A 17367-nucleotide genomic window follows, 5' to 3' on the forward strand; every position below is an offset into this window, starting at 1 on the left:
CTATCATGATGATTATCACAGTAATAACTGTAATTCATTGAATGCTTCCACAAGCCAAGCACTGTGCTAGGCATTTTACGTGTATTATCTCATTTAAAATTCATAAAAGAAGTAACTAAGGATTATTAGTTCCATTTCACAGATGAGGAAGGTGCAGCCCAGAGAGGCTGAGTGGTGTGTCCAAAGTCACATGGCTGATATGTGGAAGATCCAGGGGGCAGATCCAGCCTGTCTGACTCCAGAGCTGGGACTCTCAACCATTAAACTTCTCAGCATGCTCTTAACCCTGTGGAATATCTTATCGTTAGAGCTGTGGCTTAGGTGCATAGCATCATATGGCATCACTTTCTTTTTTTCACAAGTGAATAAGCAGCTACTGTTATTTGCTGTTTAAAGGAATTATTATTGGGGCTTCCCAGGTGGTGCAGTGGTTGAGAGTCTGCCTGCCGATGCAGGGGACACGGGTTTGTGCCCCGGTCCGGGAAGATCCCACATGCCGCAGAGCGGCTGGGCCCAGTGAGCCATGGCCGCTGAGCCTGCGCGTCCAGAGCCTGTGCTCCGCAACGGGAGAGGCCACAACAGTGAGAGGCCCGCGTACCGCAAAAAAAAAAAAAAAAAGGAATTATTATTAAAAATACAGTAGGTTCTGGGCCGGGAATCTTTAATGACTCAACAGTTGTTTGTGGGCATGCAGAAATGTTTCATGGATAAAACCTGAAAACGGTCAACAAAAGCAACTCAGATACCAGTTTTTTCCATTTCATTCAGCCAGTTCCTTCAGTGGCAAGTGTGCCTCCTTTCTGGTCTGCCTTCACTAACTTTAAAATTTCAAAAACACTTCTTTAAAACAGCTGGTAAATTGTTTCCAATATTTAGAAAAAGAAACAGATTTTTGTATGCTCAGCATAAAATGAGAACCATAGAGGCTAACATTACAACTAAGTACCCAGTGCCAGCTAATATCAAAACAGGGACAAAAATAGCTTCCTAAATGAAGATTTTGTTTGTGTTCTTGTGGTAGAGTATGATTGTTAAGACTTCATGAAGAATAACAGTGGTTTAGAGTGTGACTGCCTGGATGACTCCCTGGACTCTAGATTTACTAGTTATGTGACTGTGAGCAAGTTGCTTACCTTCTCTAAGCCTATTTTCTCATCTGTAAAGTGGGGAGAGATGGTTGTAATGAATATTAAGGTAATGTATAGAAAGCACTTAACACTGTGCCTGGGCCATAAAAATGTATGCAGGTGCCAGTGCACACATATTGGTTGACACTGGGTTGTTGATAAACCTGTGGAAATTCAACAACTTTTCTAGTTTATCATGGACATTAATGATTTGAATTGAGAATAGAAACATTTAGGATGGAGCTAGAGATGATCATACTAAGTGGAGTAAGTCAGACAGAGAAAGACAAATATCATATGATATCACTTATATGTGGAATCTAAAAAATGATCCAAATGAACTTATTTACAAAACAGAAACAGACTCACAGGCATAGAAAACAAACTTATGGTTACCAAAGGGGAAGGGGGATGTGGGATAAATTAGGAGTCTGGGATTAGCAGATGCAAACTACTATATATAAAGTAAATGAACGAGTTCCTACTGTATAGCACAAGGAACTATATTCAATATCTTGTAATACCCTATAATGGAAAAGAATATATACATACATATATATCACTTTTCTGTATATCTGAAACATTGTAAATCAACTAGTCCTCAGTAAAAAAAAAAAAAAAAAAAAAAAGTATAGAAACACTTTAAAGAAAAACAGAAATTACCTTTAAAAAGAAAAACAAAACTGCCGGTCTTAATGACTGGTTTTGGTTGAGATGATACACTGTGGGTGAAAGCCTGGGTGGGAAAAGAGAGATGGGGTGGGAGCAGCAAGAGAGGACAGAGAGGGGCTTCCCTGGTGGCGCAGTGGTTGAGAGTCCGCACAAAAAGATGTCTGCACCCCCATGTTCACTGCAGCATTATTTACAATAGCCAAGAGAGAAACAACCTAAGTGTCCATCAACAGATGAATGGATAGGGCTTCCCTGGTGGCGCAGTGGTTGAGAGTCCCCCTGCCGATGCAGGGGACACTGGTTCGTGCCCTGGTCCGGGAAGATCCCACATGCCACGGAGCGGCTGGGCCTGTGAGCCATAGCTGCAACGGGAGAGGCCACAACAATGAGAGGCCCGCGTACCACAAAAAAAACCCAAAAAAACAGATGAATGGATAAAACAATTGTGATATATATTTATATATATTCCATTTTATATATATATTATTATAATGGAATATTATTCAACCATAAAAAAGAAAGAAATCTTCCTATTTGTGATAATATGGATGGATCTTGAAGGCATTATGCTAAATGAAATACAGACACTGTATGACAGAGAAAGATACTATATGTTCTCACTCATATGTGGAATCTAAAAAGGTCAAACTAATCAATACAGAGAACAGATTGGTGATTGCCAGAGGGAGGCCAGGGTGGGGTGGTAGAGTGCGTGAAGGTGGTTAAAGATACAAACTTCCAGTTATAACTTAAATAAGCCCTGGGGATCTAATGTACAGCATGGTGACTATAGTTAGCAATACTGTGCTTTATAATTTAAAGTTGCTATGTGTGGTGATGGCTGTGACCTAGACTTATTGTGGTGATTTTTTCGCAATATATACAGATATCAAAGCATTATGCTGTACACCTAAACCTAATACAATGTTATATGTCAATATATTTCAATTGGGGAAAAAAATGCATTTCCCAAGAAGCAGTGGGTGGCATAGATTCTAGGACCAGGTTCTCGAGGCTTCTGACCCCAGATCCAAAGTTTATTAGGGCTGTGTTTCCAACTGAATTGCTTAACCTCTCTGTCCCTCGATTTCTACTTCTGAAAAGGAAGCTAAAAGTAATACATCAGAGGGTAAAGCTCTTAGAGTCCGGCACCCAGTGAAGACTACATATGAGGTGGTTGGTGTTACCACTGTGAATGGATTTGAGAGAGAGGAAAGGTCAAGGTTGACTTGGCAGCCATGAAAAAAGTTTTCTTCACTGAGCTTTGAGGAGCCTGTGAATTCCAGAATGTGTCAGAAGCAGACCTTTAGCAGAATTCAGGAGCCTCTGAATTCCAGAATGTGTCAAAAGCCCTAAAATGTACATAACTTTGATTCGGCAGTTCCCCCACTGGGAATCTATCCCATGGAAACAATCAAGGCCCTGTGCAAAATAGGATTACAGAGATATCCGTCAAAGCACTGGTCTAATGGTGAAGTATTGAAAATTACCTAATTATCCAATAGTAGGACACTGATTAAATAAACTATGCTCCGTTCATACAAAGAGATATTCTTCAACCTTTAAAATGATGTGATAAGACATGTATTAATATGGGCATATGTTTATGATATATGTCATTAAGTGAAAAGAACTAGCAATAAAATAATATAAACACACACACACACTGGAGAAAATTCAGGTTGTTTTTTTTTTTAATATTTTATTTTTTGGCCTTGCCACGTGGCTTGTGGAATCATACTCCCTCGACCAGGGATCTAACCCGGGCTCCGGCTGTGAAAGCGCCAAGTCCTAACCACTGGACCACCAGGGAATTCCCGGAAATTCAGTTTTTAAATCCATCTTTTATGCCATTACACTGAGATATGCCAACAAATGTATAAAAACTTCCAGCATTTTTTGCTTAAATTTTCAGTTACTCCAGTAATAACAAATACATGTTCTTTTTAAAAAAAGAAAAGAAAACATTATGGCAAAGTCCCCTCTAACACCCCTGCTCTCTCAATTCCCAGCTCACTCCTCCAATATCTTTTCAGAATATTCTCTGTGTATTTTTACTACACATAGATGTATTCATAGTAAATATATATATAGTACTATTTTGCGCTTACTGTTTTTGTTTCTATGCAATTTTATCACATGTGTGGCTTCGTGTAACCACCACTACAATCAAGATACAGAACTGTGCCATCACCTCAGAGCTTTCTGGTGCCACCCTTTATAGCCCTATAGCTACACACACCCTCCCTCTCACTAATCCTTAACCCCTGACATCTGTTAATCTGTTCTGCACATCTGTATTTTGTTATTTCAAGAATGTTATATAGGGCTTCCCTGGTGGCACAGTGGTTGAGAGTCTGCCTGCTGATGCAGGGGACACGGGTTCGTGCCCCGGTCTGGGAAGATCCCACATGCCGCGGAGCGGCTGGGCCTGTGAGTCACGGCCGCTGAGCCTGCGTGTCCGGAGCCTGTGCTCCGCAACGGGAGAGGCCACAGCACATATTTAAGTAAGCAAATAGCTCTCTGAGTCTTGTTGTGAAAAACAGTGGGAATGGACTCCTCAATTTCCCTCTCCCCAAAAGCAACCACTTTCAGCCCTTTTAGCTGGCTCTTTTAGTTTTTACTACCATCTCACTAAATAAACTGTTTATTATTTCTGATTTGGGTTTTTTTTTAAGCATTATCTATTGCCTTTCCACTCTGAAAAATGAAGATTTAGTTCTTTTTTCAACCTTTCGTCTATCCCCATCCAACATATGCACCCCAACCCCTCCAAAACAAATCTATGACCTCATCCCACAACTCTAAATCCAAAAAATGTTTCATAATTGACCCAAACTGAACTCATTTGGCAGCAAAACCTGGTGAGAAACTACTTCTAATCTTTATTCATATTGTTTAATGTAAACGTCCCTATGCTGCACTGCAGGAATAGTAATATGTTTGATTAGGAAGTGTTACCTGAGACCCTTCTGGGGTTGTTCTGTAATAAATGATCTATGAGCTGTATTACCAAAAAAAAAAAAAAAATTTAATATCCACTATATTTTGTAAACAAATTTGAATTCTGAAACATTTGGCCCAAGGGTTTCAGATATGGGATTGTGGACCTGAATAATTATAATTTGGTTAGATAAATATTCAGTGTTTACATTATTATGACTACATAAATAAATTCTATTCACAAGTAAGCCATATTCTGAGTGACAATGACTATTATGTCAAAACATGTAGAACTAATTTTGTCGATGAGCACATTTTAAATTGGGTTAAAGAGGGGTGACATAAGCTCATTTAATAAGAATTTTATTTGGTGATTTTCCTGTATGTTATTTAGCAGAAATCGAAATTGAGCATCACTTTCCTTGTAGTGTTTGTGCAAATGGCACCTTCTCAGTGACACCTTCTCATACACTCCATTGAAAATCACATCCCCGCCCACCCCATCATTTTTATCTCCTTTGTGCTTTGTCTCTACTCATTTATATCTAAAATACTGTATGTTTTTTGCTTATTTGCTTACGGTCTGTCTCCTTCCCATCAAAATGTCAGCTTCACCAGAGGGCAAGAATATGTCTCTGTTTTGCTCGTTACAAGGCCTCTGTCACCTAGAACAGTGCCCAGGCCACAGTAGGTGCTCAAGAGTGATTTGTTTAATAAATGAATTTTGCCATTTGAAATGCAGGTAGTCATCAAGAATGCGGAAAAAAGATTTTTTTTCTGGGAAGACAAGTGTCACAAAAAGGAATTTTGTTGACTTAATTACAATTTTTAAATTATAACTATTTTTCTAACAGTTTTGACTGAATAATGTCACTGGACTTAAAAGATAAAAATTTTAGTTTCACTGCAAATACTATCTAGTATTTTCTTTTAAGTCAAAGACAAGTCATTATAGTCCTGAATCCATTCATATAATCCTTTTTAGGATTACATTTTGTGACACAGATAGCTAATCAGAACAGGTAGCAGGTAGAGAAAAAAACTTACATTTTGTGCATTTCATTGTGCATATTTTTCACCTACATTAAAAACACAGAAAACGAAGAGAAATTAATATTATGTTAATGGCAGATATTGAAAGGCAGGGGAGAAAACACAGGAAAATTGGCAGTAGATTCTACTATTATGGGTATATAAAAATTCTAATTTAATTCTTTAGCACATTGTAAATATTACTTAATCTCTATTCGATTACATTCTAGCATTTAACGCTAGACATGTGGATCCTTAATGAAAGGCAAAATAAGAGATATACTAGGGGCGGTGGCACAGTGATTGAGAGTCCGCCTGCCGATGCAGGGGACACGGGTTCGTGCCCCGGTCTGGGAAGATCCCACATGCCGCAGAGCAGCTGGGCCCGTGAGCCATGGCCGCTGAGCCTGCACGTCCGGAGCCTGTGCTCTGCAATGGGAGAGGCCCCAACAGTGAGAGGCCCGCATACCGCAAAAAAATAAATAAATAAATAAATAAATATACTAAACATACAATCTCTTGGGTATTGTTATCTGTAACTGCTAAAATGAGAATAAAAGAGAGTGCTGGGGTGAATCTTGATTGAGAACCAAGCTCAGGACTATGGTCACTAGCCTCAAACCTGCCCCCAAAGGAAAAATTATGGTGGGACAATGGAAAGTACCTCCAAGACCTCTGGTCACCAAGAAAGTAGCCCATGTAGCAGGAGGGCAAAACCAAGAAACTATTGAAATTTGAAGGTACGGTGTGAAGGAGTTTTCTCATTTTGTGGATAGTTATCATCGGCTCCCTGCAGAAGCTCTGCTAAAACGGATTGTGAGAGTGACAAATTTAGGGGCAGTATCTTTGGTTTTGAATACTGCAGAGTGAACAAGCACATTAGGGTGGATACAGGACCCACAGCTCAGTATGGGACAGTCATAGATGGCTATACATGACGCAGACCCACAGCAGGTTATTCCCAAGGGAACAGCCAGCCTAGTGGACTAAATAAAACTGCTGTCAAGTGTGTTTACCCTGAAAAGGAGGACTTTCCAGCTTCCCAAATAAATGCCAAGTAGAATACCCCAGATAAAGCAGTTGAAATGTTTTACATACAAACTGTGTGGAACTGGCTTTGTGATGATGGGACTATTCATCCACCCACATCATGGTAAATGCTGTGATTAAGGGGGCCCCTTTTCCATGGGCACTGCATGTCATCTTACTGCTGCAAAACTGAACAACAGTCTGAGAAGCCCTATCAGATTTGCTTCCTCAGCTTGCTCACGTGCGTCTTACAAATACCAAAAACATTAAAGAAAGTGGGAAGGACAGATGGGAGAATCGAGCGACTCACTCCAGTGGCGTGGAAATACTCCATTGGGGTGGAAATCTTTTCATGGTTGTTAAGAAATGGGAAGAATAAAATGGACATAGATGGAATCGAAACAAAAGTCTTAATACAGGACTACTGAAATTTGGGAGGACCTCCTGCTAGACCTTCAACATTAAAGGTCCTCCCAAAGCCTGCTTTATTTTTCGCAATTTGGAGGAATTTTAAAAACTGCAAGGCAAAGATTACAATGAGGAGCTCATCCTGAAAATACCTGAAGTAATAGGGAGATTAATCAAGATGAAGATTGATAAAAGGGCCTCGGTCCCTTGGCTCAACCCTTCACTGCGGACCAAAAGCCTTATGCACGTGAGTAAAATGGTTAGATGGTGGGGAGGTTTCGGGGACACTTGACCTGGGAGCCCTGTGCACTATAGTACCAAAATCTGTTGGTAAAGTTCTAATGGGAGGCAAAGTATATTGAGAGGATATTGAAATGCAATAGTTTAATCCCATCAGATGAACGAGTTTATATGAAGTGGTTATGACTTTTTTACCTGAATGTATTATGGGGATGGATATTGCATCTGACTGGGGAATATTTCCCCTACGTAGTATTGTAAAACAGAAGGCATGTAAACCCTTCCTTCAAGTCACGTGCTAAATGGGAATGAATAAGATTGCCCAAGCCCACACTTCATAGAAGCTGGAGTGCTTGTCTGGACAAATCCTCTGTACAATAGCTGTGTGTGGAGTGTAACTGTGGTTTATGGCAAAAGCCTGTAAGCACCGCCCAGCAATGACTACTGGAATTGTGGATTGGAAAATTTCCATCTGAGGGGCAATTACTAGCTTGCCACCAGACATTAACTGGAAATGCCCATGTGACTGAAAGGCATAAAATAATCTTGCAATCTGAAATACCCATGATGTCTGGTGATGTCAGAGAAATGCTCTAATGAAGAAGGCAGTGCCCAGCGGAGTTCTATAATAAAATAGACATGGTTTGTACAGGAACATGCTACGGGGCAATGAAGTGTATCCACGAGTGGGTAGACTCTCTTCCCCAGGACTGACTTTGGAACCATGTGAGGAGCTGCCAGATTCTATGGTCACTTGGACAGTTTCCTATAAACAGCTCTCAACTGACCAACAAAGAGCTGCTTGGTTTATGGATGGCAGTTTCAACATGAACAGACAACATTCTGTTTGGAAGGCCACGACTCTGATGGAAAAAGATAAAAACAAATCAGCTTGGTGAACTGCACTGCATGCTGTTTGCCCTTATGTTTGGATCTTTACCTACTCATAGGCAGTGGCCAATGACCTGGCCATGTGGTCAGGCAGAAGGGCAATGGAAGATTGGCCTATTGGGAGGCCAGTGGAAACTGGGCATGGCTCTATGGAAATCATTACAGGAATTTGAGGGGTGCATTAAAGTAGGCCACATCAACGCCATCAGAAAGACCCCCTTCCTGCATCAGAAGGCAATTAGAATCGACAAGCAGATACCCTAGTGTGCTCACTTGATGTGGACACTGTGGGGGGTGGGCTGCAGTAATGCACAGATGGGCTCAATCTAGACGTATTCCTCTGGTATCCTCTGAGTCACAAAATGCCAACAAGGACTGTCCTGTCTGCCAACAAGAGACACAGAGACTACAGCTGGCTCTCGGGCAGATTCCTGAGGGGGAGTCCTTGCCCAGAGCTGGCAAGTCAGGCTGATGCCGGTAGCCCTGGGGGACGGCAAGTGGATCCTGACTCTGGACTGGGCTTTGCTTACCCAGGGGTAGATACAAATGATCAGAGTACCGCAAAAGAACTGGAACAGAAGATATTGCACTGATTTGGACCACTGCGTCACATTTCTTCAGACCAAGGAACGCTATTTACAGACCATTGTGTCCAACAGGCAGAGAGATATCTTCCTCAGAGTAACAGTTTGGTAAAGAATTAGAATGAGCAATCAAAACATTGATTGTCTAAAAGGCGGGACATAGGGAATTCCCTGGCGGTCCAGTGGTTAAGACTTGGCGCTTTCACTGCCAGGGGCCTGGGTTCGATCCCTGGTCGGGGAACTAAGATCCCACAAGCTGAGCAGTGCAGCCAATAAAGAAAAAAAACCCAAAGAAACAGCAAAAAAACCCAGACATTTATAAAAAAAAATGGGAGGAGAGAGAGGCATGAAAGGCTGGTTTACGTGTCCTCACGAATGTGTGCTCACAGTCAACGTGAGCGGGGCTGAGGGACTGTCCTCACTGGACAAATTCCTCTGCTTTTCTGAATGTGGGGATGAGGGGGTGGGTGAGGATGCTGGTGTGACAACTCTACTGTTTTCTCTCTTTCCCGTATCACCTTACCTTTCTTCTGCCTACTTGAGGCACTGGTCCCTGGACCAAGGATGCAACTATGTTGCTGGAAGCAGGGATGATTCCTGAGCAACGGGATCCTTTTGGTCCTAAGGGCCTGGTGGGGTGGGTTGTACTTTCGCTCCATCGGGCAATACTGGGGCTAGCAGTGAATACAGTTACATTGCCTATTGGAAGAAATAGCCCACTAAACCTGTACCTATGTAACCCTATCTTACGTGGATGGGAGTGAACAGAGCGGGAGGCACTTGGCTAGACTCTTACTGCTGCCTGTGATCTAGACCAGCACAGTGGCTGAACCTAATGTTCCTTCCAAGGTGAAAAGGTTTGGGTACAAACAGAAGAAATAGTAAGTAGCCAAGGGTAAATGAATAATAACTGAGTTATGCAATGAGAGAATTCCAATGGTAATGCTTGGAAGGAAGCTCAGAGCAAGAAATGATATTGTCTTAAGTCCAATTATACCAAATGCCTGAAAGTGTGAAGTCATATATTGCTGAGACCACTCCTGCTTTTGAACCTGACAAGATGGAATGGAAACCCTGAGACATCCCATCATATGATATGACGATGGATTGGGCTGATTATCTGAGACTGGATGAGACTCCAGTAAATGTGTCAGTATCTTTGATTCTTATTTTTCAGGTTACATCTACCATAATGTGATATGCTATAACACTGGCATTATTGAAAAGATAATGCCAATATTGATCACCAAATGTATTGGGGGGGCTTCCCTGGTGGCGCAGTGGTTGAGAGTCCGCCTGCCGATGCAGGGGACACGGGTTCGTGGCCCCCCCCCGCCCCCCGGTCTGGGAAGATCCCACATGCCGCGGAGCGGCTGGGCCCGTAAGCCATGACCGCTGAGCCTGCGCGTCCGGAGCCTGTGTTCCGCAACGGGAGAGGCCACAACAGTGAGACGCCCGCGTACCGCAAAAAAAAAAAAAATGTATTGGGAAATTGAGTTTAATAGCTTCCTATCCTTACTCCACATTGACTCCTCCAAGTGTTGCTGTATATGTTATGCTCATTCAGGTATGTTCCTTTTGCTATAAAAGATCCCATGATCAAAGACCAGGGAGTAGCCTATGATATATAAAGGATGTATCTGGTCTTGGGGAGGGGGGCTGGTAAAGAGCTTCCTAAACCCTTGGAATTTCCAGAGTGAGAGGAGTATCTGTGTTATGCTAATGAGTGGGGAGTAGCTAGAGAACTTCAGGAATGAGGGCTGGTCACCACATGATTAGAGGGCTAAAACTTTTAGCCACCTGACCTCCAGGGAGAGGAAGGGAGCTGGCCATTGAGTTCAGTCGCATAGCCAGTGATTTAATCAACTGTGCCTACATAATAAAACTCTTGATATAAAATTCAGGACAGCAAGTCCTGGGGGAGCCTCCTAGTTGGTGAACATACTGATGTGCTGGGAGGATGACGTGCCGGAGTTCCACGAGGAGAAGACGGCATGGAAGCTCTGTGTCTCCCACTTCCCCCCAGATCTCTCCTTCCTCCTAGACCTTGCTCTATGCATCTCTTCCATTTGGCTGTTCCTAAGTTGTATCTTTTACAATAAAATTGTAATAGAAAATGTTTCAGTGAGTTTGGTGAGCCATTCTAGTGAATTATCAAACCTAAAGGGGGGTGGTAAGAACCCACAAATTTGGAGCCAAGTCGGAGAGATGTGGGTATCCTGGGGTCCCCACTAGCGACTGGCAACTGAAATAAGGGCAGTCTAGCTGAGGATTTTTTCCCGTTAACTTGTGCGACCTACACTAACTCTGGGTAGTGTCAGAATTGAATTGAATGGTAGGGCACCTAGCTGGTTATCAGAGAATTGGTAGAATGCAGACACATTTCATTATATTTTTTGAGTTTTTAAATTGTAGTAAAATAAACATAATATAAAGTTTACTCTTTTGACCATCTTTTTTAAAACTTTTCTATTGTCATATAACATAATATAGAAAACATATATAAATGTATAAGTACAACTTATAAGTAAACCGCTCAATCATATTTCACAAACTGACACACCTCTGTACCCGGCATCTGGATGAAGAACAGAACATTCCAACATTCCAGAAAGAAAAAGGAATATGTTGAAAAGATAGGAACATTATCATTAAAAAAAAAACTAGATACATTAATTAAAATGGGGGTGAGAGAAGTAATCACTTCCCCATGCATATGCCTATGCCCACTCTATAATACACCATTTCCAAAAATGGCTTCATGGAAGAATTTCTAAGGATTATTTGTGTCAATGCTAAAAAGCTTTGTGGTAATAATAGTTTTGGGACATACTGAATTAAGGCTAGTCAAACAGATTGATAATTTAAGATTTTCACAAATTCAGACTCTAGGGCCTAGTGCCTAAACATTCTTGAGTCAGAAAAGGAATGAGGAAAATATTTCTTGCCCATTCTAGATATATTTCTAAAATTATGGTAAATATATATAACAAAATTTACCATTTTAACCATTTTCAAGTGTACCATTCAGTGGCATTAAGTACATTTCCAATGTTGGGCAACCATCACTACTATCCATTTCCACAACTCATTCATGCCAGACAGGAATTCTGAACTTATTAAACAATAGCTCCCCAATTTTCCCTCCCACAGTCCCTGGCAACTACTATTCATTCACCTTTCTGACTCAGTGAACTTGCCTATTTTTGGTATCTCATGTCAGTGGGATCATACAATGTGTGACCTTTTGTGTCTGGCTTATTTCACTTAGCATAGTATTTTCAAGGTTCATCCACGTTGTAGCACGTATCAGAATTTCAATCTCTTTAAAGGCTGGATAATATTCCACTGTGTGTAAATACCACATATTGTTTATCCATTCATCTGTTGATGGCCATCTTTTTTTGCCCACCATTTTTCTATTGTGAATAATGCTGCTATGAACATTGGTATACAAGTCTATGTATTATTTTATACTTTCATAAGTCAAGCTTCATTTTTTGTTGTTGTATAAATAAACTTTTGGAGCACTTTATAATTGAGATCAAATAGAAATTAATGATGACATATATTTTAAAGAGTCCAATGTTTTATTATCAGCATTAATATTGTTCATACTGAAGATTCAGGGATAAAATAATGGACAGAAAACTGGAATGTAAGCAATACTACATAGATGCATCATAAATATATAGGATGTTTTGCTAATTATTGGACTAAAAATATAAAAGATGAAATTACATCAATTATTTTGTGCTTAGTCTTTCTGAATATCCTTTTGGCATTAAATACACAGCAAGTGCTTATACTTAGAGATTCTGCCTTTTTTTAAGCAAGGAAAACAAGCCTATACTTGGTTAATCAGAATCAGTTTCAAAAGGTAAAACTTCTTAAAGGTAAGCATGGCATTTAGTGCTTAAGACCAATATTCTTGCTGGGCTGGCTGCTTGAGGATCGCTCTCGTTCTTTAGTAATTTCCATCTCAATTTTGGCTTTGATTTTCTCCCAATCTATTTCAAGCTGCAGTAGAAGAAAAGAAGAAACATGCACATATAGTATAAGACACTTTTGTTTAATGCAAAGTAACTAAGAGTAAACAAAAACAGAACGCATGACTTCCAAAACATTTGAGAAAAAAGAGGGCAGGAAAGAAAAGTTAAGAAGAGATAATGCTCCCCCCAAAATGAAATAGCGTTAAGAATAAGACCTAATAGAACAATTATCACAATAAAAAGCAAAGACTCCCATTGTGATACCAAAGCCCAAAATCTGGTTGTAGCTATTTATAAAAGGCACATCTAAACTGTCCCATGGAGCCTTGGGATTCTGCTCCAGTGCCTCAGGTGTGAGGGGGTAGGAGCGAGTGAAGATGGACTGCTCTCCTCCAAACAAGGGGGAGAATGGACTGGGCTCCATTTTTGAAACAGTAGGCCATGTTTCAAGCGGGTCAACTCTTCACTGCTTTTATACTGACGTTTCCATTAGGAGCCTACCTATGGAGAAAGATAGGGGAGCATCTGCTTTCCCAGAGCATACTCTGCAAAAGGGGCTCCTTCACAACTCTTAAAATAATATGAAGACTTGGTGGTAAGAAAATGACGAGGTCTTCCCTGGTGGCGCAGTGGTTAAGAATCCGCCTGCCGATGCAGGGGACACGGGTTCAAACCCTAGTCCGGGAAGATCCCACATACCGCGGAGCAACTAAGCCCGTGCGCCACACTGCCAAGCCTGTGCTCTAGAGCCCGCGAGCCACAACTACTGAGCCTGCACGCCACAACTACTGAAGCCCGTGCGCCTAGAGCCCGTGCTCCGCAACAAGAGAAGCCACCGCAATGAGAAGCCCGCGCACCGCAACAAAAAGTAGCCCCCGCCCACCGCAACTAGAGAAAGCCCGCGCACAGCAACGAAGACCCAACGCAGCCAAAAATAAAATAAATAAAATAAATAAATTTATGAAAAAAAAGAAAATGATGAAAAGATATTAGAGGAAGTAGTGGGAAAGCAAGGCTGAAAGGCACATAAAAAGAATAACTGAAAAGTGATCATATTTTTACCTGTTTTCAGCCAACCACCAGACCCCCCCAAAATCCAGCCCTCCCCTCCACTAAATCAACAGACATGGTGTTAGGAATGGACTCTGCTCTGAATTCAATAAACAATTTCTTTAGGAAAAAGCCTTCTACTATTTTTAAAAGTTTGGAGATCACTAATTAAGGAATGTGTGTCCTCTCAGGCAAGACATGGGAAAAACTGGGTCCTACCTAAAACTAACTCTGATTTACTTTGAAATAAACCCAAACTCCTGAGACTGAGCCCAAAGTGAATAGGTTTTCACCTCCATGTAAGGGAGCTGAATAGAATAAGCAGTATTAAAGCAGACTGCGTTACTACTTGCTGCCTGAACAGATTTACCTTAAGTAACTGAGACTAATTTAACCTTAACAGGACTTCACGCCTCTTTTATTTTGTGTTGGAAGTAGGTAGAATTAAGTATTTGGTTCTTTTTTATTCCAATATCCTTTCTCTAAATTTCTGTGAAGTAATTTATGGATATATTTTAGATAATCATTCCATATACTTGTCTATAATACATAAAATTGATGAATTAAAAGAATCCCTCTTACTCATAGAAGATGAAAGTCTGTGCTCAGATGCAAGTGACAGCTTATCAAAAGGCAGAGCAAATGTTAGGTTATTTGAAAGACTCATTTTTCAATCAGGTCAGAACTTGATGTTTTTAAATGGCAGAACAACTCATCTAAGAAAACATTTGCAAAGAGAAAGACAAAACTTGATGAATGCCTTGGCCTTCTTCCAGGCTTAAATTGACTTACATATGTTCTTCAAATCAATCACAATAAAACCATATATTGATGATACACTAAACAACTGTTGCTCAGCTGCACCAGAAGTGCATCAAGCAGATTGATGACATCTATATTAGTTACTTGTTATAGTACAAATGAGGGTGTCAGTTGACAGCTATCCTACTGAAAATAAATGTTTCACTTTCACTCTGGCATTTGTCCAGTTTTAGAACAATGTCCTCCTGATAATCTAGTCTCTGGAATAGAGTATTTTTAATAGTGAGTTTTAGATAAGGATGTACTCATGACAGCTGTCAAGTGACTTCTACACTAAAACATATCCTTTTCTAGTCTAGGGAGTGTTAATACTATTTGGCACTTCTTATTCTAGTCCCTAGTTGGTCAGTTCTTCTTATTCACATAATAATAATTTTAAAATCATAGCAAGGGCTTCCCTGGTGGCGCAGTGGTTGAGAGTCCGCCTGCCGACGCAGGGACTCGGGTTCGTGCCTCGGTTAGGGAAGATCCCACATGCCGCGGAGCGGCTGGGCCCGTGAGCCGTGGTCGCTGAGCCTGTGCGTCCAGAGCCTGTGCTCCACAATGGGAGAGGCCACAACAGTGAGAGGCCCGTGTACCGAAAAAAAAAAAAAAGAAAAAAAAAATCATAGCAAATGGCTCTCCATCCTCTACCCCATCTCTCTTACTCTCAGCCGAAAATCAGCTTCCTACTTTACAGAGAATATAGTGGCCATCAGGCATGAATTCACTTAATTTCCTTCCTTTCATAAAAGTAGGGTATCCATCCTTATCTCGTTCCCTTCTGTCTCAGGGCCACCTCTTCACGTAAGTCCCTGATCTTCTTTGACTCCTTTAGGACATCGGCCTTCAATTATTACCTACATATTTCAATTTCCTTCTCTTCACTGGCTGCCCCTTATCATCCTTCCCTCTCTATTCTGTCTCCCTACAAGCTACCACCTTCATTCTTCTTTTCATTCCTGACTCTTATCCTCTCTCCAGACCACTGTAATATGACAGTGTTCCCACTACACCTCAGAAGCTTTTCACTAACGCCACCATTAAGTGTTTTAATCCCTCATCCTATACACCTTCTCTATATGACTCAATTGCTAATTCAACGAATATTTAATGCTCACTCTACGCCCAGGATTGCTCTAGGAGCAAGGACTTAGCAGTAAACAAAAAGATAAAAATCACTGTCTTCAGAGAAAGATAAACAAAGACAAGTAATAGTGGTAAAAGTTTTGGAAACAGGGGAGGGAGATAGCGACGAGGTGGAGTTCGGGGAGATGGGTGTTGTATTTCAAACAGAGGGATCAGAGGAGGCCTCCCTGAGAAGCTGACGTGAAGACCTGATGATGAGTGAGTGACTCTCTGGGTGTATCTGGGGAACAGCATACTAACAGACAGAGGCAAGAAAAAGGTCCTGATGTAGGAGCATCCCCTGGACCTTGCTGACCACCGCTCTTTGAAATATCTCTCTCAGTACAATATTGTTCTCTTCTGGCTTCTGCTCTCCTTTCTAAATGTTCTGTCTTTTTTTTTTTTCTCTTTCTTTTTCTCCTATACCCTTCCCCTCAGTAACCTCTTCACTGTTAGTATTCACTGGGGTTCCAACCACAGCTTTTTCATACTTTCCCTAAGAGATCTCCTCAACTCTCATAGCTTCAACTATTCCTAAATGGTCATGACCATAAATTTATTTATCTAGCCCTGATTCTTCCTTTATCAACACCCTTTGATGTTCACATTGGTATTTCCAACTGCCCACTAGACATCTCTGCCTAGACAGGGGCCACCCCACAGGGACTTCAAACTCAAAACAATGGCCTATTTTCATGTATTCAAACTCAAAAGGTCCAAAACTCATATAGGCTCATGTTCCTCTACCAGTCACCAACTAGGAATGCTGAAGTTGTTCTCAAATGTCTTGCCTTACCTCACCACCTCTCATCCCACCCCCAACCACAATGTTCTATTAATTTGACTGCTACTTTTTCTTACATTAATCCTACAGTCTCCATCTCCTGCTGAGATTATTACAGTAACCTCCTAACTGGTCTCCTTGTCACCACCCTTACCTCTAATCCATCTTCCGCATCAGAAGTTATCTTTCAGGTCATTTTCTTGATTACAAACCTCCAAGTCTTTGCACTGCCTCCATTATAAGGTCTATTATCACAGTGTTAAGACTCTTTAATGTCTGGTCCCATCAATATTCCAGCCACCCAGGACCCAGCACCCAGGACCCAGGGCAGTCACTCTGTACTCCTTCACCATTCTTTCAAGATCCCAGGCATTTGCTCTTATTATCATATCCTTTGACTGACTGACAAAATCCTACTCAAGATAATTCCATGGAATAAATAAATAAATTTTAAAAATGAAAACTAACAAATACGAAGTATACAATTTCCAAAGGGGAAAAAAGGATACTTTGGTGGAAAATTCCAAGTTTCCGTTTCCACTTAGGAACTGGGATTTTAAAAGGGAAAAGTGATCACGTCACTTCCATTCAGTATTTTTACATTAATCTTAGGGTAAATCCAATATACCGAATTTGCCCTATGAAACCCTCAGGTCAATCTCCCTTTTGCTCGTCACTCTTTCCCA

The 17367-nt window shown here is 41.0% G+C and overlaps 1 protein-coding gene across 1 annotated transcript in view; it reads right to left on the reverse strand.

Annotated features, from left to right (window-relative positions):
• Positions 1 to 12501: 12501 nt before the first annotated feature.
• The window catches only part of IFT80 (intraflagellar transport 80), a 111189-nt gene continuing 106323 nt past the window's right edge, over positions 12502 to 17367 (reverse strand). Inside the window, exon 20 of the mRNA XM_007454132.1 lies at positions 12502 to 12946. Within this exon, the coding sequence (XP_007454194.1) occupies positions 12836 to 12946 (111 nt within the window). The 3' untranslated portion in view covers positions 12502 to 12835. The remainder of the gene's footprint in view (positions 12947 to 17367) is intronic.

This window comes from Lipotes vexillifer, unplaced genomic scaffold (genome assembly GCF_000442215.2).
Source record: "Lipotes vexillifer unplaced genomic scaffold, Lipotes_vexillifer_v1.1 scaffold641, whole genome shotgun sequence".
Classification (NCBI taxonomy): Eukaryota; Metazoa; Chordata; class Mammalia; order Artiodactyla; family Lipotidae; genus Lipotes; species Lipotes vexillifer.